This window comes from Sander lucioperca, chromosome 5 (assembly GCF_008315115.2).
Source record: "Sander lucioperca isolate FBNREF2018 chromosome 5, SLUC_FBN_1.2, whole genome shotgun sequence".
Classification (NCBI taxonomy): Eukaryota; Metazoa; Chordata; class Actinopteri; order Perciformes; family Percidae; genus Sander; species Sander lucioperca.
In genome coordinates this window covers 7,843,825-7,868,093 of record NC_050177.1, presented here as the reverse complement: position 1 = coordinate 7,868,093, position 24,269 = coordinate 7,843,825, and the positions used below count along the sequence as shown (strand labels likewise).

Here is a 24,269-nt window from a genome sequence, read left to right as displayed (position 1 = left end):
TAAAGTAAATAATTCATAACATAAATGTGTGGTTCTTTTCTTTTATAAAATAATTTGTATTTTAATAATATTCCATATCCACAATAATTAATATTGGATTAAAGGTGTACATTTGTTAGGCTTAACTGTAATATAAGATAAAACAAAGCAAAACACACATAAGTTAGACACAAATGCATGGGAAAATAGGGTCGAGGTTGATAAATAACAAAATGAACTGTAATATGAGCTAAAACAAAGCAGGAAAAGGTTTAAGGGTTGAACAGCATTAGGAAGATATGTGTAGGAAGATATGTGTTTACTATGATAACTTCTACAATTGTAGAAAAGAGACATAGACACTAAATGTACATTATATTGTACATGCAGCCCACAAAAAAAACTTAGACGAGAGTTAATCAAAGGCCACTGGATAAGGCCATCCTCTCTCTGATGTACAGTAACTGAGGTACAGTAGAGGGAGGGAAGCTTTTGTCAGAAAATATATAAAGCACACATACAGTATGCCCACATGCTCACAGTTGAGGGATGGAGATCTCTGCTCTCTGTGTTGGCCTGATCTTGTCTCTGGGTTTGTGTGGGCTGAACTCAGATGTTGCCTTGAATGGTTCTGAGGATGATGTTAAACAAAGGGCTGGGCTTACAGAGGATAGGACTGGTGCTGGGGTCAGCACTCAGACTTCATCTGTGAAATGTAAGCTCCAGGGTACCACTCGTCTTCCTGCATTCGCAATGGATGGTGATTTCATTATTGGTGGTGTTTTGTCCATACACTACTACATGTACACAGTGAAGCATAACTACACCACCATGCCTGAGCCACTAAGATGTACAGGAAGGTTAGTAAGAGGGAGAAGTGGGGGATAAGAGGATGTTAGACTGTGTGGCAATATAATTGTTTTGATGTGCTTACAATTGTGTTGCAGGTTTTGTGTTGGACTGAAAACGTAAAAAAAAAAAATAATTTCACATTGAGTGCCAATTCAGTATTTAGCTATATATATATTGCAGGTATTATATTCACAAAAATATTAATTTGACTGTATCAAAATTAAGCATTTTTGTTTATTAACTGAAAAATGTTTTAACAATTGATTTATAGCCTACATATTTAAGAGACCTAAAACAAATTAAAACTTTAGTTGATTATTAATAATCCGTGCATTGAGATTCTTATGAATTATTGACTGATATTTAATCCTGTGTTTTTGGTTTTCCAGCTCTTTGATTGTATACTGTTGAGTATACTGTATTTGGTTCACAGATGTGTATCTATAAGTTATTGTCAATAACTATGAATTGCAGTTTTCCTTTATTATGTATTTCTGTTAAAATTGTGAATTGTCCTTGTCTGAATTCAAACAGTGACATGAGTGTCTGTGTGCAGCATTAACACCCGTGGACTGCGCTTCTCACGCGCAATGATCTTCGCCATCGAGGAGATAAACAACAGCACGGAGCTGCTGCCGGGAATCAAACTCGGTTATCAGATCTACGACTCGTGCGCCTCGGTGCCCGTGGCGGTGCATGTGGCATTCCAGCTTTCAAATGGCCTGGACCCGGTGTTTTACACCGGTGACAATTGCTCAAAATCTGGTATGGTGATGGCTGTCGTTGGTGAGTCTGGGTCCTCGCCATCCATCAGCATCTCGCGCATCACTGGGCCCTTTAACATCCCTCAAGTAGGTTAAGCTAAATATTTTAAATTTTCTTTGAAATAACCAGTGCTGTTTTTCTTGAATGTTCTGTTAAATAACTACACTTTTGTTTTCCTTTAGGTGAGCCACTTTGCCACTTGTGCATGTCTGTCCGATAAGCAACAGTACCCAAATTTCTTCAGAACAATCCCTAGTGATCAGTTCCAGGCTGATGCACTGGCCAAACTGGTAAAACACTTTGGCTGGACTTGGATAGGTGCTGTCCGGTCAGATTCAGACTATGGCAATAATGGTATGGCGTCTTTTCTGGACGCAGCACACAGAGAGGGGATCTGTGTGGAATACTCAGAATCTTTCTATCGGAACCACCCACGTAGCAGGATCCAGAGAGTAGCTGATGTTATCCGCAGGTTTGATATTCCCTGTGCTTACACTGACCTTCTGCACACAAAACCACATAAATGTGAAGTTGAATATAAGATGGACAGTTGTTTTATTATCTCAGTGACAATTTGGAAATGTATCTTTTTTTTCATCACATTTATTTTTATTGGTATCGTTATAAAAATAGAATTAGTGAGATCAATACTGTACATTTCAAACACCACAAACAGTAAAATATAGGTTTGAAGTATTTAAAACTGTTAATTTTATATTAATAGGTCTACTAATATAATACAATACAATATCATTTATCTCCAGGTCGACAGCTATGGTTGTTGTGGCATTTACATCCTCTGGAGACCTGAGGATTCTACTGGAGGAGCTGTCGCTAAAGCCTTCTCCACCTCGCCAGTGGCTAGGCAGTGAAGCCTGGGTAACAGACACAGAATTGCTGAGGTTTAGTTTCTGTGCTGGAGCCATCGGATTTGGCATTCAGAAATCTGTCATCCCAGGTCTGAGAGACTTCTTGCTGGATCTCTCTCTTTCTAAAGTGGCTGCCTCTCCAGTGCTTACAGAGTTCTGGGAGGATGCATTCAACTGCAGGCTGGAAAAAAGTGAGAAAGTGTTTCTTATGTTTACCAGAGGATAGACACTCATGTTTTGTTTTTTTGATTGTCTGTCTGAGTGGAGCTTCCTGTGTTTAAATGTCCACCGCTGCCTTTAGGCCAAACCCCAGATTAACAGGGAGACGTATTGATATTGAACAAAAGAAATTTGATGGGTATAAGGTGCATCTCTGTGAATCATTTCACTTAATATGATGCTTTCTGTTGTTTGTATGAACTTGGCTGCAATAGTTTCACAATGTCAACATTTTTACCCTGAAGACAAGGACACAGTTTATACAGTCTTCAGGCCACCAAGCTACATAAAGATTACAAATTGTACTTGCCAGCATGTATCATTTACAGCAGAGGAGCCAAAAATCTTTCAGATGAAGGGCCAAAATGTATCTGGATGGAAGGCCACGGGCCAAGAGTAAATGTTGATGTTGAAGAACTGTAATTCTTGTAATTCTTCGTAGATAAAAACTTAACTGCGTATGTAATTTAATAACGAAGTTTACCAGCGCTGTGCTTTATATTGCCGTAAAACTAAGATTAAATACTTTTTGTAGCCATTACGGTTAGGATTTTACAGCACTTTCAAATTAAGAGAATACGCATGAGCATGTGAAATGCCATTGCAGCTAAATCAAAGGGAACACTGGCCAAACTTGCCCAAATTAGTCTTAATTTAAACTATATAGGCTATGTAAGTATGGATGTAGTTCTAATTAGGCTATTATACTGATTTCAGATTAGTTATTTATCTAAAAAAACATTTAAACAGATAATGTGAGTATTTAATTAAAGCAACATATTTTTTTGACTTTTAAAGATGTTACTTATTGTCTGAAGACTAATTTGTGTCACTGTGAGCTACAATACATAAAGGTTAAAAAAAACTAAAGTAGGGCAAGATACAAACTCAAACAGCAACTTTTTAAAAAGTTAAATAGAAAAAGACATATCTGCAAAACAGTGCTTTGAAATGTAATGTAAAATAATGTTCTACTAATAAATTAGACAGGTAAAATAAAACAAAAACAAAACGAACTAGAAGGGCACCTGGAGAGCGCAAACCTCCACCTTATCTTGCAATGTTAACGAAAGTGACAGATAATTTGTGTATCCGCCCTGTAATTCTGATCGGCTTCCAGATTGAATATGTTTTTACCTGGAACATGCTACAACCTTCCACCAAGTTTCATGAAAATAGGTCTGTTGTTTTCCGTACTCCTGCTGACAAACAGACAAACCAAAAACATAACTGCCGTGGTGGAGTTAATAACCAACACATACAGATAAATAATGTATTATCATTGTCAAAGCCTCTTTCATGTGTATTTAGGTACAGCCGCAGACAAGAGATTATGTGATGGAACTGAAGACATACAGACGCTCCAGAGTCCGTACACTGACACATCTCAGCTCCGGATCACTAACATGGTATACAAGGCTGTTTATGCAATAGCTCATGCCATTCATAAAGCAGTGTGCCAGAAAACAAATTCTACAACGCAGTGTGACAAATTCACCAGGATAGAGTCCAAAGAGGTCAGTCGAAACAAATAAGTGAAAACCCGAATGCCTTTTTTTCTATAATGTACCTTTTAAGAAATTAAATATTAATTTTATCTTATATTATTTCAATTCACTCCTTCACTGTCTTCCTTTACTTCATCCTCACAGGTTCTTACTCAGCTGAAGGAAGTACATTTTTCCCAAAATGGTTATGATGTGTCATTTGATGACAACGGTGATCCTGTGGCCAGATACGACCTGGTTAACTGGCAAAATAGTGAGAGTGGCAGCATTAAGTTGGTGACAGTAGGGCACTACGATGCATCACTGCCAGTGGGCCAGAAGTTCTGTATCAACAGGAACCTCACCTGGGTGGACGGTGCCACACAAGTAAGTAGCCCAAAAGCAATAATTTAACATTAAAATGGTGATCTTAATCAATGCTACGTAGCAGAATTTGGGGAGCAGGGCCACACCTCAACCGCGCCTTTCCGGCAGACCACGCAACATCGCATTGCTCGCAAAAGAGTACTGCTCGTACTACTAATCTTAAAAACAGACTTCATGGTCTCCATCAGAGTATGATCTATTCGGAGTAAAGTTCAACTGTGCCTCTTTCGGCATTTCAATAAAAATCTTGCAATGAAATTATAACATATTTGGTTGATGGTGTGGTCCTTGATAGTGAAAGGGTATGATATGTGTACATTGAACGTTTTTAAAGTGCTCATATTATGCTCATTTTCAGGTTCATAATTGTATTTAGAGGTTATTTGGGCTTTTTCACTTTGTAAACCTATTACATGCATAAAAAAGATATATAACACAATAAAGGAAAGGGAAATATGGCGTTATATATGTGTCACATTCCTGAGCGAGTAATTGTATGTTTTGAGCACAGAGAACTATATTTTGCAAGCGCATTACATTGCATTTTGAACAGAAATGTACACTCGCAAAAAACAATTCAGTTTGAGTAAACAAAAACCTATTTCGTGCACAATAAATGTATTTGCATGTCTTTCTCTGCTCGCAGGTAGACGCTGCTGCGCTCCGGTCATGTCTCCCTCGCTCTCAACCTCTTCTCTCTACGCGCTCAACTCTAGACACGCTCGCTCAGATTTTCACAGCGTTACAAGTGTGCCACAAAACCAACCAATCGCAGAATCAAAAGGTCAATTCTGATTGGCTGTTCATCTCCAATTAGATCGCAAGTAGCAGGAAAGACATCTACAGGGAAACAGTCTTTGACGCAACACCTGCCGTGATGCCCCAGCAAGGGGTATCTCTGCTGTAGCCAGTGGGTACTTGGAAAGATTGTGGAGCAGCTTAACTAATTAAAATAATTGAATTATGATTGATTTAAAACAATATATCAGCTAAAACAGCTCAACACATGTTTAAACATATAGCGAAGTAATCAATGGTAGAAATAAACAGCTAAAAGTGGCCTACTGACTTAACTAACAGTTGAAATGATTAGCTAAAAGTAATGGATGAATTTTGAAACATTAACCACACTTCAAGTAAAAGGCCTAGCTAGCTAGTAGAATTTCTGACCAAACCAACCTAAATGTTTACAGTTCAATTGCATGAAAATGTAAGAATATTCACTTTAATATGATAAATAGTGTGAATACATTGGGAATTGATAGGGCGGGGTATGTGAGTTTATATGACAGGGTTGTGGGGGTACCTCAGACCAGAAGGGTTGGAAAGCACTGATCTATAGTATTTTATATTATTGACCGACCGGTATATTACAGACATGCCTTAATAGTTGTGTTAATCACAATACCGTTGTTTGAATTACATATCTCCGTGTGTGACTAACGTCATCCTTCACAAGCAATCTAACATTAGCCCAGCATGGCTAAAGTCCAGCTATGCATCCAACGTATTCATCCGAACACACCTAAAATGTCACAATCCAGCCACTTGTAAGAAGTTTGTAATACTGGTTACATAGTTATCGTGTTTTATTAACCTTAATTCTGTTTGCCAAGGCTATATATTTTATTGGCTTGCAAAGTAGCTATCCGATGCTAACGCTAACGTTAGCTAGCTAATTTATGTCAAAAAGCAGTAGCTAACTATTGTTACTGCCAAGATATGGTTTCATTGTAAGACAGTGTAAACACATGACAACACTTGATGAGTCTTACAACACCTCTCTGGTCTCTAGTGAAATCATATCTTGGCAGTAGTTAGCTAACGTTTCTGCTTTTTGAGATAAATTAGCGTTAGCAACGGATAGCTCCTTCGCAAGCTAATATAGCAACATAATTCAGGTTAATAAAATACAGTAATGTAACCAAAGTATTAAAAACTACTTAGCTACATGTGGCTATAGTGTGACAGGTCTACTGCTGTTCAGTCTCGCATTGCGAGACCTAGCGCTGCGAGGCCTGTTCAGAGGACATGCGGGCTGCAGTGTGTGAGCTAGCTAGATTGCTTGTGAAGGATGAGTCAAACTAACGTTAAACACACAAGGAGATATAAGTCAAAGAAAACAACGGCATTATAGTACACACAAATATTAAGACATTTCTGTGATATAAGTCAATAATACAAAATACTGACCGAAATGTATTTTAATCCAGTAACATTAGTCGAACAGCTCCACTGTAGTCAATATTTGCTGTACCAACAGGTGTAAACTGAAAAAGACTGTTCCTCCTAGATTTTTGTTTCCTGCTACTTGCGATCTAATTGGAGACGAACAGCCAATCAGAATTGACCTTTTGATTCTGCGATTGGTTGGTTTTGTGGCACACTTGTAACGCTGTGAAAATCTGAGCGAGCGTGTCTAGAGTTGAGCGCGTAGAGAGAAGAGGTTGAGAGCGAGGGAGACATGACCGGAGCGCAGCAGCGTCTACCTGCGAGCAGAGAAAGACATGCAAATACATTTATTGTGCACGAAATAGGTTTTTGTTTACTCAAACTGAATTGTTTTTTGCGAGTGTACATTTCTGTTCAAAATGCAATGTAATGCGCTTGCAAAATATAGTTCTCTGTGCTCAAAACATACAATTACTCGCTCAGGAATGTGACACATATATAACGCCATAGAGAAAAAGCCAAAAAGCATAATATGAGCACTTTAAATCCCAAATGAAATAGATAGCATTCAGTATATCTGTATATCTAAATCCTTGCCATCTATTGGCATATGCACTAACAGTTAACATAGAAACAAATCAGACATAGTTGAATCATGGATGTATTAAGAGAACTGGAGTTGGTGGGAAGCCCCGTTCATTCCAACGAAACTGCTCAAAAGCGCATAAAGCAATCATGGAGCTCAGATCTTCCGCGTTGACTGGCCCATGACGTCATGATGGACATGCGCACTAGCAACAGTTTGTTTGTGTTGTCGTAGCAACCGGTAGCAACATGCTCGTTCATGAGCTTATCTCTCGTGTCTCTTACAAGTATAGTTCGTTCTCTTAATACATGGTATACGTGGCAAACTCATGAACTCACAGTTTCATTGTCTAACGTTAAACAATGTGTTTTCGTTGTTCCTGATCATAAACGATGGATGTATTTAGACAAACAAGGAGATGTAATCATTATGTCGTGCTACTAGCTAGCGCTAGCTACTAAGGTTAGCCTGCAGTTTCGTGAGTAGAGCTTCTCTTAATACAGCCATGGCTTCATCCCTCATCGACGTTACAGGCTTTACAGCATGCAGCCCTCGGATGTATCATAAGATAATACCATGGATGTATTAATAGAACACATGGTGAATTAACAACCATTAGCTATATCCATTATTACAGCTACAGGACCTAAGGAGAACCGTCATATGAGCGTGCGCAGTGCAGGGTGACATAGGCGGGCGCAGTCCTGTGGGTCTGCTCGCATTCATTATGCGCGTTCATCATGCCTAGTTTAATAACTCTGCATTTGGCTACTAGTAAATGTTAAAAATGTAAAAAATATGACGTTTTAAACAAGGAACCTTTAAGTATTCGGGCTGGTAAGTTGATGTACCCCCAAAAACATTATCCGCTGAAATATAGAAGTTTCTTTCGCCATGCAAAGTCTATAGAAAAAGTCTTTCTGGGCCAGAGGGGTGCAGTTCTAGCCTGTTCCTACCAGACTCTCGTACATTTCATTTGTACAGAAAGTCTGGCCACTCTCCATTGACAAGTGTTAACTTCCTTGAAGGCGGGTACTCTGTTGAAGTTTAAAACTATTGGATCTGCCCAGAGCCACTCTGGTAGCCTGGCTCCGCCCTCCTACGTACTGTCTGGTAGGACCCAAGGGGGTAAGCTTCGCTTCAGAGCTCGAACCTCCTATGGCGCCATTTTGATGCTACAAAGCGATCACCCGACGTTAGCATTCCATTGACTGCCATTCATTTTGACGTCACTTTGACAGCGAATAACTTTACATCTGAAGCCTTTAAAGACTCTATTTGTCCATTGTTTACTTCTAAAGAAACACAACAATGTATAAAAGGCTCCATTACCTTATACCTCACGTTATGGCTCCGTAGTAGATGTTTTTGTAAAAATAGGCTAACGATTGTGTCATAACCACGCGACTTACTGTCTCATAGTAGAGAAATTACCGTATAGTACAGGAGAAGCTCGCAGGCAGTTTGGACTTACATTAGCTGTTTAAGTTTAATTACTAATGTTAACTAGCATTTGAGTTAGCAAGAATTAGCCTGTGTCCATGTTATCTCCTTACATATACCTACGCTCTCCGTCTCTGCAATATTCAGAATGATTGAGATTTCTCTTGGCACAGCTACCAGAAGACTTCCAACTTTCAGAAACGTTGCTCACGTCACATTTACGTCGTCTCTCAGTTGGAGGCTGCGCAGTAACGCTCAGTGCTCACCGGAAAAGTGCTTCTAAAGGCCTTCGCTGGTCTCCGTCCAGAGCAACGGGATCTGTTGGTCCATTCTTATATACAGTCTATGGTAGGACCAGACTAACAAGAGGGGAGACTATCGGCTTAGCATCACTAGCGTTCGCCTTAGCTAACTCCTTCACTACTAACAGAGCGAGCTGGAAAATCAAACTTTTCTCGAATCCCGTGGGGAGGAGGGCCACAACATCATGGTCACCAACAAAACTCAGCAAAGACTGATCTTGCTCAGGCTTTAACTTCTGGAACGGACCACATCTTTCTCCGCCGCCATTACTACAACTCAAACTAGCTGCACACGTCACGACCTCAACGTCATCGTTCTCAGCCACTCCCTCTGTTCACTGATTGGACCGCCAGAGATTTGGCTGGAGAAAACCCAAGAATATACCGCAAACCCAGACGGAGTACTGAAGGGAAATAAAAATTGAGCGGAAGTACGTAGGAGGGCGGAGCCAGGCTAGTGCAGTTCCACAGTTGGCCGTTAAGCCCATGGTTGCTTTAAGACACGGCGCTGTTCCTGGGGGCTTGACTTGAATGCCCTCTGTAAACAGACTGCATTACCATGGCTATGTTGCTGCCTGCTGGTAGGGCTGTACATTACAACTTGACCCACATTCACTTAACTACGGTGCCGTAAAGTAGATACTCAATCAGCTTTCCGTGATCTGCGTAATAGCAGTACAGTGGGACGTTCGACAGTATATAAGTTTACATACCATCGTTACTGAGATTAAACTATAGGTTATAGTTGCACTGAACAATGCTAAACAGAAACGTGACTCTTGCAGCGCACATGAACAGATGCGCAATATTAGCTCACACATAGAATAGCACACTCGTGAATTAGCATACTGTTGCTAACGTACATTCACAGATCCTACATAACATTGTACCCACAGGACACTTACTTATTGATGCACGCATACAGTAGTGTCCACAAACGTAATCCAACGAGGAGAAAACAGAAAGTGTGAGAGCGTTTCAGGTTATCGCCTTTCTTCTCGCTCAAGGCCGCTGTGTCCAAGCCAAGCCGAGGAGCAGAGACCTTACCGCATGCTGATACGTTACTAGTACAGGTAGAGCGAGCTAATGCTGACCGGGAGAGTGAGAGACACTGTAAAATCCAGTCTGCTCAAAGTGGTGGTCTTTTTCAATTACAGTTTGGTTACAGTGATGATTAACATTTTCAGGACACATCTTATTGTTTTCAGACAGACTTGAAAAAATGTGAACCTATCCATTCATTCTCAGAGCTTTGTAGCACACATTAATATGTTTGTTTGTTTGTCTTTATGTACCAGGTTCCTGTGTCATTGTGCACTGACAGCTGTCATCCAGGAACTCGTAAAGTGCTGCAGAAAGGAAAACCCATCTGCTGTTATGATTGTATACCGTGTCCTGAAGGAGAGATTAGCAATGCTACAGGTATTTGTTTTTCTCCAAATATCTACAGTACATCATCAAATATACATTACAACAATTTGCCTTTTGAATTTGAAGCCTGAATGCTGTCTCAGGCTGCCTTAAAGATGTAAACCACTGGATGGCCCAACACTTTCTCCAACTGAACAACTCTAAATCTGAAATAATACTATTCGCCCAACACCATCACCAGTCCCAACAGCCTTGGTCCACTATCTAGTAATGTCAAGCCAACTGCCAGCAATTTAGGTGTCATTTTTGACTCAGACTTCACATTCATCCCACACATCAATAAAGCTGTTTAGTCCTGTTTTCTCCATCTCCAAAATCAAAAAACATATTCTCTTTCTGTCCTTTAAAGCTGCCCCATCTTCTATTCTCACATTACAATGATGTGTATGTTTTATTTCGTATAGGCTTCGCCCTCTAAGAGCTGTTGCTATTAGGTTTATCCCTTCGCGCATGCGCAGTCGTGAAGATTTCTTTCGCGCCCTTGTGCCCAGGCTACATCCGGCCGCCAGATCTCCATCCGAGCTGCGAGACGGACCTCGGCCCCGTTTCCCGGGCTGGCACCCCGCTGGCCGCCAACAGTTCTGTGCCCGCTTACCGACGGAGGAACCGAAGCGACAGATGATGGCAGCCGGCTGGACAGTCGGGTAAAGTAAGGATACCACCAGCGGCGACACCCGGACATCCCGGAAGGTACCTCTTTGGCGGGCACGAGTTCACTGACTCAATCCCCCCGAAGAAGGTTCTCTTGCCGGCTCTCTCTCCTCCCCGTTGGGAGAACTGGAGCTCGAAACAGCAGAGGATTACGGAGCCCACCACTCGACTGTGTCCTTTTTATTTTCCAGAAGGGAAGCACCGCACTGGTGGCTTTTCTCCTCCGCGGCGGGCGCTGAGGGTCTTGTTCTCGACCTGTGTAAATGCTAAATAGCATTCCCTGATTCCGGGAGACGGGTGGCTCTGATGTCTCGCTAAGCACCGTTCACCACGGCTCAAGGCGACACGAAAACAAAGTTCCTAGCGTTCCCGCCACTGCGGTAGAGCTTGGCCTCCATCCTGCCTCCGATGGCCCCTTTTTTCGGCCAACTGGAATCCACACCGCCGTCTCCCCGAACCAGGTCCATGCTCGCTCCACTGACTGCACGTACCTATGTACCGCCTGGGTGACTGCGACAAAGAACAACATCGCTCTGCTGACCGTTAAGCTTTGGCGGTTCCCCGCTAAGGCTGGGGCAGCCACGAGCTGTAGGTAGTGTGGAGGGGATGCGGAAACACACCTCCTGGAGAGCGGCACTTGGGCCACAACAGCGGCACCGAGATGTCGGCTCAATCTATTGTCCCACTCGCCGATCCGCAAATGGTGGCGGCAGTGACAGCGACGGGACGCCGGGAACGCGTGTCTCACTCCAGCTGGAGTTGGAAACATAACGGCACTTTTAAGGGCCACACAGTTCCCTTAATAAAGCAGTTTTCCCTCTTAGTCAGTCCGCCTTTTTGAACATTTTGCGGCCACTGAACCACAAGTTTCCTCTCACACACATGCAGACAGGCTCGCTGCCACGCCTACATGCAGTACGCGGCTGGAGCCAGCCACACTGTGGCAGAACTAACAAGCTCAAACACCCACTCAGAGTGCGTGTTTATAGCCTACTCAGTTTTCTTTCTCGACCTCCCAGCTGATTACGCGGAATGGTGAGAGGGCTGAGTGGACAGCTTGTGAGAATCGAACTACCGCTTTTTCACAGCGGCGGGAGGGCATGATACTCGCTGCTATGTAAACACACACACACACACAGCTCCCCCCAGCCGTCTGAGCGGATGGAGAGAGGTCGGTTACGCCCTACCTTGGGCCGTGATGACCGGGCACTCGCTTCTCACAGCGCGAGAAGGGCTCAGCGCTCTCTATTGCTATGGCAATAGACAACACATGGATATGGGCGCGCCTCCTCTCAAGACGCTGTGCTGTGGGGAGAAGCATACAAACGGCTATACGCTTCAATTCGCCAGCCCTCCCCTGGTTCTTACCAGCGTGGTGAAAATGATCATGCTATCTCGAGTTCAGATAACGACTTTGACGCCTTGCACACATGTGTGTCATAGGCGGAGCCCAGGCACTCCCACACTTTGTAAACAGCGGGAGCGAGCGCCTACTCAGAATGTGCGGTGCTACACAGTCACTCCTCACCCCCGGCCGTCTGAGCGGGATGGGGTGAGCTCTGACTCGATGACTGCCCCGCCATCCCCAGCATAGCGCCGTTGTCGAAGCTGTGTGGGAAAACTTGCTACCCAGGAATGCATGGATGTCAAAGCTTATCACCTCGTTTGGCTGGTGTGTTGAAAACAACCGTGTCATCTCAGGGGAGATACGCTCTGATGTCAGACCCGGCTAGGCAAAGGATGCTTTTTTCCCCGCATCCCTTCAGGAGAAGAGAACGACGCTTTCTATCCCTGTTACTTTCTCACACCGAAAAAGACGGGTGGAATGCTACCCATTCTCGACCTGTCTCAATTCAATCGGTGCATTATGAAGCGCCTATTCCACATGCTGCAAATAGGAAGAAGTATTAGTCTATGTTCTGCTTGTGGACCTTGTGGTGCAGGTGGCATTGACTACATCAGCTTCAGCCTATAGGAAATAGAACAGTAGTTACGTATTGTAACTCCAGATTCTATGAGTATAGGCATAGCCCTCTAAGATTCAGGCCACCTGCTTCACCAACGTTGGCTGAAGAAAAATGCTGAAGTTGGGAGCAGTTCTATGGTCACGCAACTGTAATATACAGTAACTGTGGACGTAATAGAGGCCCGTGCAGGGCACAAAGGCGCGAAAGAAATCTTCACGACTGCGCATGCTCGAAAGGATAAACCCAATAGCAACAGCTCTTAGAGGATGGCATGGACTCATAGAATCTGGAGTTACAATACGTAACTATCGTTAATTGATTTGTATGTGCTTTTGTTTCTCCTGTCAAAGCAGTTTGTAAACTATTGTCTTTAAAGGTGCTATACAAAAACAATTATTATTATTATTATTATTATTATTATTATTAGGGCTGTCAAAATAACGCAGATTAATCCATTCCATATTGACGTTTGACCCGGAGCCGTTCTAGCCACCATTCGACTGTAAAATGAAGGAGGGAGACGAGAATGTGCTGCCTGGATCATTAATTGGAACATTTACTTGTAAAAATCTTCTTCCTGCCAATCCTGGCTACCAAAATCTGGTGCCACTGATATGTCTGCGCTTCTCTCTGATGCTCTGAAGACGATACAGGCAACACAAACACCGCTGCACGTGACGCTAGTTAACACTATACTTGACAGCAGCTAACGTTAGCCTACCGCTAGCTAGTAGCTGGATTAAAAATGGTTAAAATGCTGACAGCTAACGCTAAACGGTGTAAAGTTTGACTGTGTTTTACTGTAGAGGATTCAACACCGGTCGGAGAAACAACACAGATGGTGCGTAAAATGAAACTGGTAAACTACAGCCTCGTGGTGCATTTGAAGTAATTGTAAATGTCCTTTTCCCACCTGGTGGTTGTTTTTGTCGTTCAACAGCAATTTACTAGTGAAATAAGTTATTGTTATAGTTATTACATTATTATTAAATCATTTAATTTTGACTATATGGCCTTAGCAATAAACAAGCCGTTCTTTAATGTCACCGACTGTTGTTTAGTACCCTTTTTTTTTCTTTTCTTTTTTTACTTTCTTAAAAAGTATCAGTTCAGGCACCGTTAATTATGTATGCGATTCATTTCGATTAATTAATCACAGAGTATGTAATTAATTAGATTACATTTTTTAATCGATTGACAGCCCTAATTATTATTATTATTATTATTATTATTATTATTATTATTATTATTATTATTATTATTATTGTTATTGTTATTATTTAACTGCTAAAAACCCTTTTTGTTTTATTTTTTTCAGATTCCCCTGATTGTTTTCCTTGCCCCAAGGAGTTCTGGCCTAATGCAGAGAGAGACACTTGTCTCCCCAAGCCTGTAGAGTTTCTTTCCTACAACGAGGTCCTAGGAATCATCCTGGCTGCATTCTCAGTTGGTGGTGCCTGTCTGGCCATTATAACAGCGGCTGTGTTCTATCGTCACAGGACATCCCCCATTGTCAGGGCCAACAACTCTGAGCTGAGCTTCCTGCTGCTCTTCTCCCTGACTCTATGTTTCTTATGTTCATTAACTTTCATTGGAGCACCCTCCGAATGGTCCTGCATGCTGCGCCACACAGCGTTTGGGATCACCTTCGTCCTCTGTATGTCTTGTGTTCTTGGAAAAACAATAGTAGTGTTAATGGCCTTCAAAGCTACACTCCCAGGTAGTAATGTGATGAAATGGTTTGGTCCTCCACAGCAAAGAATGACTGTAGTGTCTTTCACGCTTATTCAAGTTTTAATATGTACTATTTGGTTGGTTCTTAGTCCCCCTTTTCCAATGAAAAACCTAACCATATACAAAGAGAGAATCATTCTGGAGTGTGCATTAGGCTCAGCTATTGGGTTCTGGGCTGTGCTCGGGTACATAGGCCTAGTGGCTGTCTTTTGCTTTGTGTTAGCTGTCCTAGCTCGGAAATTACCTGATAACTTTAATGAAGCCAAGCTCATTACCTTCAGCATGCTGATATTCTGTGCAGTCTGGATCACCTTTATCCCTGCATATCTCAGCTCTCCTGGGAAATTTACTGTTGCTGTGGAGATATTTGCCATTCTGGCCTCCAGTTTTGGACTAATACTGTGTATATTTGCTCCAAAGTGTTTCATTATATTGTTTAAGCCAGAGAAGAACACAAAGAAACATTTAATGACCAAAAATCAATCCTAAGACATCTGAGGTTTGGAAATAGTTAAGATGGCAACATACAGTATGTATGCTGTGCACATCCAACAAAGTCTTCACCTTGTTGTCTATAATAGGTTATTTTTGCATTTAATATTTTCTTAATTGTCATTTTGTGAATGTCCTTTTAATGTTGACGTATTTCATAAATATTCTTTCATCATGGGCTGAAAATATAAAAATGAAGTGAATAAATAAAGTCTAAATTCACAAAATAAACTTTCATTTATTATAAAATAATTTCCTTTTAAATATTATTTCTGTATCTGCATATTTTTTTAATGGGATTGAAGGCGCGCATTTGTTACGCTTAACTCTAATATAAGCTAAATCAATGCCAAGTAGATGAAAAGGTAGGACTGGATAGGGCCATCCTCTCTCTGATGTAAAGTAAACTGACGTACAGTAGAAGGAGGGAAGGTTTGGTCTGAAAATCTATAAAACACACATGCCCACATGCTCACAGTTGAGGGATGGAGCTCTCCACTCTCTGTATTGGCCTGATCCTGTCTCTGGGTTTGTGTGAGCTGAACTCAGCTCTTGCCTTGAATGGTTCTGAGGATGGTGTTAAACAAAGGGCTGGGCTTACAGAGGATAGGACTGGTGCTGGGGTCAGCACACAGGCTTCATCAGTGAAATGTAAGCTCCAGGGTACCACTCGTCTCCCTGTGTTCTCAATGGATGGTGACTACGTTATTGGGGGTGTTTTCTCTATACACTACAACACAGACACAGTGAAGAATAACTACGCCAGCATGCCTGAGCCACTAAGATGTACAGGAAGGTTAGTAAGAGGGTGAAGTGGGGGATAAAAGGATGTTAGAATGTGTGGCGATAACTATTTTTTAACCGTGCAATAGGATTCTTGTACATTTTTGACTCATATTTAATCTTTTGAATTTTGGTGTTCAATTTCCCTTTATTATTACAACTATTTCTCTTTAATTTGTGATTGTCCTTGATTAAGAGACTTGAGTGTCTGTGTGCAGCATTGGCAGCCGTCAACTGCGCTTCTCACATGCAATGATCTTCGCCATCGAGGAGATAAACAACAGCACGGAGCTGCTGCCGGGAATCAAACTCGGTTATCACATCTATGACGCGTGTGGCTCTGTGCCCGTGGCGGTGCATGTGGCATTCCAGCTTTCAAATGGCCTGGACCCGGTGTTTTACACCGGCGACAATTGCTCACAATCTGGTATGGTGATGGCTGTCGTCGGTGAGTCTGAGTCCACGTCATCCATCAGCATCTCACGCATCATCGGGCCCTTTAACATTCCTCAAGTAAATATTCTGAATTTCTGGAGAAAAAAAATTGGAATAGAGACCATGCAGTGCTGATTTTTTTGTGTCCCCCGTTAATATTTACCGTGTTCTTTTCCTTCAGGTGAGCTACTTTGCTACTTGTGCATGTCTGTCCGATAAGCAGCAGTACCCGAATTTCTTCAGAACAATTCCTAGTGATCAGTTCCAGGCTGACGCGCTGGCCAAGCTGGTAAAACACTTTGGCTGGACTTGGATAGGTGCTGTCCGGTCAGATTCGGATTATGGCAATAATGGTATGGCGTCTTTTCTGGATGCAGCACACAGAGAGGGGATCTGTGTGGAATACTCAGAATCTTTCTATCGGACCCACCCACGTAGCAGGATCCAGAAAGTAGCTGACGTTATCCGCAGGTATGATTTCCCTTTGTTGACACTGACCTTCTGCACACAAAAGCACAACAAAAATGTTCTGTAAATGTAAGGTGGACGATTTTTTTTACGTTCAGTTCATGTTTCTTCTTTTCATCACGTTTATGTATTACTGATATTGTTATAAAAATGGTCAGTCAGACCAAATAGCCTGCTAAAGTGTCATATAGGCTATCTCATGTTTGTTTGTGTTAACTTTCTTGTCAGCTATTTTAAAATGTATACTGTATTTATTTTGAATGTCTCGCCAGGTCAACAGCTATGGTTGTTGTGGCATTTACATCCGCTGCAGACCTGAGGATCCTGCTGGAAGAGCTGTCACTCGAGCCTTTTCCACCTCGCCAGTGGATAGGCAGTGAATGGGTAACTGCCCCAGACATACTGAGGTTCAGCTTCTGTGCTGGAACCATCGGATTTGGCATTCAGAAATCTGTCATCCCAGGTCTGAGAGACTTCTTGCTGGATCTCTCTCCTTCTAAAGTGGCTGCCTCTCCAGTGCTTACTGAGTTCTGGGAGGATGCATTCAACTGCAGGCTGGGAAAAAGTGAGACATTTGTATTTATGTTTAACATAAGAGAGGCACCCACAGTTGTGTCCTTGTGGTCGTGTGTTTTTTTTGTGTTTTTTTTTTTTTATTGTTTGAGTGGAGCTTCCTGTGTTTCTAGTTCTATTAAGGCTATCATACTGACAGTGATATCAGATCATTTAATTTATTTTAAATACATTAGGCAGATCATGTCAGTATTTAATTAAATTAATTTGTTGCCTTTTTTAAATGTCTGATGACTGATTTATGTTGACGTGAGCTAGCATAAATAACGATTAAAAAAAAAAAAAAAAAAACAAATATATATATATATATCCAGATACAAACTGAAATAGCAACAATTCAAAAACAAAAAGGCAAATCTGAAAAACAGTGCTTTGAAATGTATTGTAAAATAATGTAACAATGTAGATATATGGATTTCTACAAGGCACGTTTAGCAGGTTAAAAAAACAAAAAGAAATCAAAGACAACTAGAAGGATGCTTGGAGAATGCAGACCACCATTTCTCGCAATGTTAACAAAAGAGAAAACTAATTAGCGTATCTGCCCCGTGATTAGGATCTGATCAACAATTTAATGGGGTTTCCCTGGCCCATGATACAACCTTCTACCAAGTTTCATGAAAAGTAGGCCTGTTGTTTTCCGTACTCCTGTTGACAAACATACAAACAAACTGAACCAAAAACATAACCCTCCTGCTGGAGGTAGACTAATAATAAACACATAGGGAAGAATAATAATGTAATATCACATATTATTGTCAAAGCCTTTGTCATGTGTTTTAGGTGCAGCCGTAGACAAGAGATTATGTGATGGAACTGAAGACATAAAGACGCTCCAGAGCCCGTACACTGACACATCTCAGCTCCGGATCACTAACTTGGTATACAAGGCTGTTTATGCAACAGCTCATGCCATTCATAAAGCAGTGTGTCAGCAAAAAAATTCTACAACTCAGTGTGACAAATTCACCAGGATAGAATCCAAAGAGGTCAGTTGAGAATAAGTGAAAACGCCAATTCCCTTTTTTTTCCATAATGTACCTTTTCTGACATAAAATATTTATTTTATTTGATGTTATTTCCTTGCTCTCCCTCACTGTTTTCCTTTATTTCATCTTTACAGGTTCTTACTCAGCTGAAAAAAGTAAATTTTTCCCGAAAGGGTTATGATGTGTCATTTGATGCCAACGGTGATCCTGTGGCCAGATACGAGGTGGTTAACTGGCAAAAAAGTGAGAGTGGCAGCATTGAGATGGTGACAGTAGGGCAATACGATGCATCACTGCCAGTGGGCCAGAAGTTCCAAATCAACAGAAACCTCACCTGGGTGGATGGTGGCACACAAGTAAGCAGCCCAAAAGCAATACTTTTACATAAATATGGTGATCTTGTAGGGTCTGATATGTGTACATTGAAAGAATTTTTGTTCACTGTAACTGTTCCTCCAATCACTACCGAGCCTGCTTGTAACCAGTAGGCTACTGACAACGTAATCTACTTTAGAATTACAGTTTATTCAATATTAAATAAATTCATAAATTCATAAATAAATTAATATGGCTATAGAATACATCCTAAAATAAATAAATGAGGCAATAAATATATAAATAAATGTAAAATAAATATGTAAATGTGTCAATGTAGTTCAATAAATAAATACCTATCTTTTAATCCTCAGAGCTTGAGGGCATACATGAATATGTATGAATTTGTTTCTCTCTATGTGCCAGGTTCCTGTGTCAGTGTGCACTGACAGCTGTCCTCCAGGAACTCGTAAAGTGCTGCAGAAAGGAAAACCCATCTGCTGTTACGATTGTGTACTGTGTCCTGAGGGAGAGATTAGTAATGCTACAGGTATTTGTTTATCTCCTAATCCATAGCCGATGTACTGTACAAGATCAATACACAGTACGACTGCTAAAAGGCCTTTTTGTTTTATTTTTTCAGATTCCCCTGATTGTTTTCCTTGCCCCAAGGAGTTCTGGCCTAATGCAGAGAGAGACACTTGTCTCCCCAAACCTGTAGAGTTTCTTTCCTACAACGAGGTCCTTGGAATCATCCTGGCTGCATTCTCAGTTGGTGGCGCCAGTCTGGTCATTATAACAGCGGCTGTGTTCTATCGTCACAGGACATCCCCGATTGTCAGGGCCAACAACTCTGAGCTGAGTTTCCTGCTGCTCTTCTCCCTGACTCTATGTTTCTTATGTTCATTAACTTTCATTGGAGCACCCTCTGAGTGGTCCTGCATGCTGCGCCACACAGCGTTTGGAATCACTTTCGTCCTCTGTATGTCTTGTGTTCTTGGAAAAACAATAGTAGTGTTAATGGCCTTCAAAGCTACACTCCCAGGTAGTAATGTCATGAAATGGTTTGGTCCTACACAGCAAAGAATAACTGTAATGTCTTTCACGCTTATTCAAGTCCTAATATGTACTATTTGGTTGGTTCTTAGTCCCCCTTTTCCAATGAAAAACCTAACCATATACAAGGAGAGAATCATCCTGGAGTGTGCATTAGGCTCACCTATTGGGTTCTGGACTGTGCTCGGGTACATAGGCCTACTGGCTGTCTTTTGCTTTGTGTTAGCTGTCCTAGCTCGGAAATTACCTGATAATTTTAATGAAGCCAAGCTCATTACCTTCAGCATGCTGATATTCTGTGCAGTCTGGATCACATTTATTCCTGCATATCTCAGCTCTCCTGGAAAATTTACTGTGGCTGTGGAGATATTTGCCATTCTGGCCTCCAGTTTTGGACTAATACTGTGTATATTTGCTCCAAAGTGTTTCATCATATTGTTTAAGCCCGAGAAGAACACCAAGAAACATTTAATGAACAAAAATTAATCCTAAGATTGCGGAGGTTTGGAAATAGTTAAGTTGGCAACATACATTATACAGCTTATACTGTGCATAGTCTTTACCTTGTGGATTTAAATATTTATATTCACGTTAGTTTTTACATTATATATTTTCCAAATTGTAATGCAATTTTGTGAATGTCCTTTTAATATGTCTCATTTTAGAAATAGTCTTTCATCATTTAACTGAAAATATAAAATATTGTGAATAAATAAATTCAAAATGCATAACAAAAATGTGTGGTACTGAGTTTTCTCTCAACATTTTGATTAAATCATTACTATTTTAATATTTTTGTAGGATTAATAAACAAGTTCACTCAAATCTAAGTTTGATTTAGAATGAGAAAGCTCAGTTATAGCATCATGCAATATAAAATTAATTTTAAAGAATAACACATGGCTAGGTAGCACCGGCAACACTGCAAAGAGGCTGTGTACTGGGTAATAAATGTGTGGTAGTGGTAAAAAAAAATGGTAGTCATCCCTGGAACTCTCTTTGTGCAAAGCCTAACAGCAAAGCCACAGAGTAAACCCTGGGCAATGGGAGGACGAGTAACAAGCAGAGCACAGCACCCTGAGACTTGTGATATGACCAGCTTGCCTTCATTGTCATCGAGGCAGAGCACCTCTTCAACCACTGTACTTAGTAGGACACAGCCGTGAACAGCTGGGAAAGAGAAAATTAGCAACAAAAACATCCCCAAAAATTGAGTGTGCAACTGGACAACAGATTTGCACCACTGCTGCAGAGGGTAAGGCTGCCCAGGGTAAAGACTGAGAGTAACTCAAAAAGTAAAAGGCTACCGGGAAAGCTAACGACTGGGCCTCAATTCTGATGGTGGGTGACTCTGCTGTAAGAGATGTCAAAAGCATTTTCAGTAAAAAAAAACAAAAAAAAACTAATCTGCTTTCCCAAGGACAAAGTCGCTGACTTGGCAGAAACAATACTGCACATGGTGGCAGCACAGCCAACGGTGAAAAACATCATACTGAACATTAAATGGTCAAATGATCTTGTAAAGCAACAATCTCAAGTGCTGAAACAGGACTTTATTGTTTACAGTTAGCTCTCTGAATGATGAGGTGTTGGAAATACATGGCCATTAACTTAGATAAACCAAGATGGCACCAGTGTATGTGGCCGGCTGTCTGGTGCAGGGCAAACTGTTTGTTATTTTACTGTTTGTGTCACTGTTTATGCAATATATTGACTCTCTGCTGGTTTATGATTGCCAAGCGCTGCTTGACTACTGTCTCGCATTGGAGAAGTCGCCCAAATGTGATTGGGATGGTCAGAAAACTTTTCTCCCTCCCTTCCTATTGAACATACCTGCTCACCTCATATGCAGTCCGGCTTCCCTGCGTCTAGAGAGAAGTTGCTCTAGACGCCGTGGGAAACGCATCGGCCAGCTAGTGAAGCTGAAAGCCTACCTAGCGGATTATCCTGCCCCTGGAACCCGTCGTCACTTTTGTTCGCTTCAAGATCGCTATGTTTCCTGGCGTGCCTTGGATCCTGCCGGCACCTGGCTGGTACCGATTATCGGCTACTAGCGTTCACCTCATCCTCGTAGATGTGGTGTTAACCATGGCCATCTTCGGTCGTTGAGTCATGTAACCCGCACGGCCAGTTCCCCTGCTCCTGTCAGAGCTGCCCTGGTCAATGCTAGATCGCTGGCGAATAAGACCTTTATTTTAAAGGACCTCTTTTCCCGGCATAACTTGGATTTCCTATTTGTGTCTGAAACTTGGTTTAATGTTGGTGAGTTAAGGTCTTTTTCTGAACTTTTACCGCTTGACTGCACATATTTTAACCCCCCGAGGACTACTGGTCGAGGAGGAGGACTTGCCGTTATTTTTAAGGATAAGTACAACTGTAGGCAGTTGTCAATGACTACCTTTTCGAGTTTTGAATTAACAATGTTTGAATTAGGCAAATCTCAGCCCGTTCTGTATGCACTTATCTATCGACCTCCTAAATACAACAAGAATTTCATCGGAGATTTTTCTGAATTATTGTTTGAAATCATGCCGAATGATGACCCTAAAGTTACCAACGCATAAAAATAAAGTGGTTGTACTCTGAGGTAGCTAATACATGGAGGGGGCACTTCAATTTTAATTTATTATTATTAGTATTGATTGTGTTAGTTTGTAACTAGTTGTTTTTGACAAATAGATTACTTCTGATTGTAAGCGGATGCTATTCCGCAAAATCACTACCTGTTTGTTTACTTCTTGCTAGTTAAAAGTGATATTGGAACTGAATCCCTAATAAAACAGCTCACTGTTCTAACATGTGTTTGAGATTTAATAATTATGTCGTGCTACTAGCTAGCTAGCGAACCTTGCGAGCTAGTGAACAAAGCTCATCCATGGCTTCAGCTCTCATCCACGTTACAAGCTTTACAGCATACGGCCCTCGGATGTATCATAAGAGAGAACCAAGGCAATGTAATCACTATGTCTGTAGTAACGTTACGTAGGCATATAGCTAGCTATGTAGCTATAGATCTTAATACAGCCATGCTAGCTACCCCTGATGTTAGCAACTAGCTAGCTAGCCGATAGCCCACCAGTTTGGGAAATGCTAATGACGTTACATCCACGTAGCTAACAGGCTTTACAGCATACATACATCCCTCGGATGTATCATAACTTCATAAGATAATACCATGGACGTATTAATAGAACACATGGCATATAACACCCATTAGCTATAGCCAGTATTACAGCTAGCTACATGACCTCAGGAAAACAGTCATGTGAGCGGGCGGGCGCAGTCCCGCGGCTCTGCTCGCGTCCTTTATGCACGTTCATCAAGCCTAATTTAATAATTCTGGATTCGCTACTAGTGAATGTTAAAAATGTTAAAAACGTGACGTTTTAAACAAGGACCCTTTAATTGTTCGGGCTGGTAAGTTGATATACCCCGAAACAAATGATCCGCTGAAATATAGACGTTTCTTTTGCCATGCAAAGTCTATGTGAAAAGTCTTTCTGGGCCATGGGGTGCAGTATCACCCCTATCCGCTAAGCCAATGGTGGCTTTTAGACATGGCACTCTTCCTGGGGGCTTGGAGGTGACAGATCAGTCAGAACACACTTGTCATAAAGTAAAAGTAACATTAGTGTTAGCCCCAATGCTAAAAGCATTAAGAAGCACACAAAACGGGTTTGTCACACCTATTTTAGTGATTTAAAAGCAACCTTTTTCTAGTAGATTGCTCCATTACTGATAATACAGCTTTTAGAAGGTAATATAGGAAGTCAACACTATAACAAGGACAGACTATGGCAGCTAACAATAAAAATTATTCCTCATATTGGTTTATAAGGTTAGCACAAAAGAAAATGAAAATTTTACATTAGGCTACATTAAGATTTGTTAATCCTGATCATGATGAAAATGGATCATATGGCGAGAGCTTATGTGTTAAAGCAGCTCATGATTTACTCATGATTTACCTGATGAAGGTCTGAGACCGAAACGTATTTTTCTAAATAAATTATTGCTTGCGTAATGGCCAGTGTGCGGGACTCTTCTCTAAAGCAGCTCATGATAAAGTTTTAGTCACAAACCATCCATTTTTAAACACGTTAAGGACTATTTCACACAGAACATCCTGAAACGATTTGTCATAAACTATGTAACATTAGTGTTAGCCACGATGCCTTGTATTTCTCACTCCCGTAACTTATTGTTACACACCCATACGCGCATGCACACACGGACACACGCGCACACACCCAGAATATATATTAAGTTAGCTAAAACACATGGATAAGGACTAATGAGGCAGACTAGATAAAC

General features: G+C 41.3%; 2 protein-coding genes across 2 annotated transcripts; both read left to right on the top strand.

Annotated features, from left to right (window-relative positions):
• The first annotated feature begins 380 nt into the window (after positions 1-380).
• LOC116047601 (extracellular calcium-sensing receptor-like) lies at positions 381-15,353 on the top strand. The gene is made up of 8 exons (XM_031296488.2): positions 381-839; positions 1,388-1,682; positions 1,779-2,068; positions 2,361-2,656; positions 3,996-4,201; positions 4,337-4,558; positions 10,360-10,483; positions 14,429-15,353. The coding sequence occupies exons 1-8, from the start codon at positions 529-531 to the stop codon at positions 15,331-15,333; spliced, it is 2,649 nt and encodes an 882-aa protein (XP_031152348.1). The 5' UTR covers positions 381-528; the 3' UTR covers positions 15,334-15,353.
• A 1,006-nt stretch (positions 15,354-16,359) lies between these two features.
• On the top strand, positions 16,360-20,557 carry LOC116047578 (extracellular calcium-sensing receptor-like). The gene is made up of 7 exons (XM_031296466.1): positions 16,360-16,632; positions 16,736-17,025; positions 17,295-17,587; positions 18,379-18,584; positions 18,719-18,940; positions 19,326-19,449; positions 19,543-20,557. The coding sequence occupies exons 1-7, from the start codon at positions 16,372-16,374 to the stop codon at positions 20,439-20,441; spliced, it is 2,295 nt and encodes a 764-aa protein (XP_031152326.1). The 5' UTR covers positions 16,360-16,371; the 3' UTR covers positions 20,442-20,557.
• Positions 20,558-24,269: the final 3,712 nt, after the last annotated feature.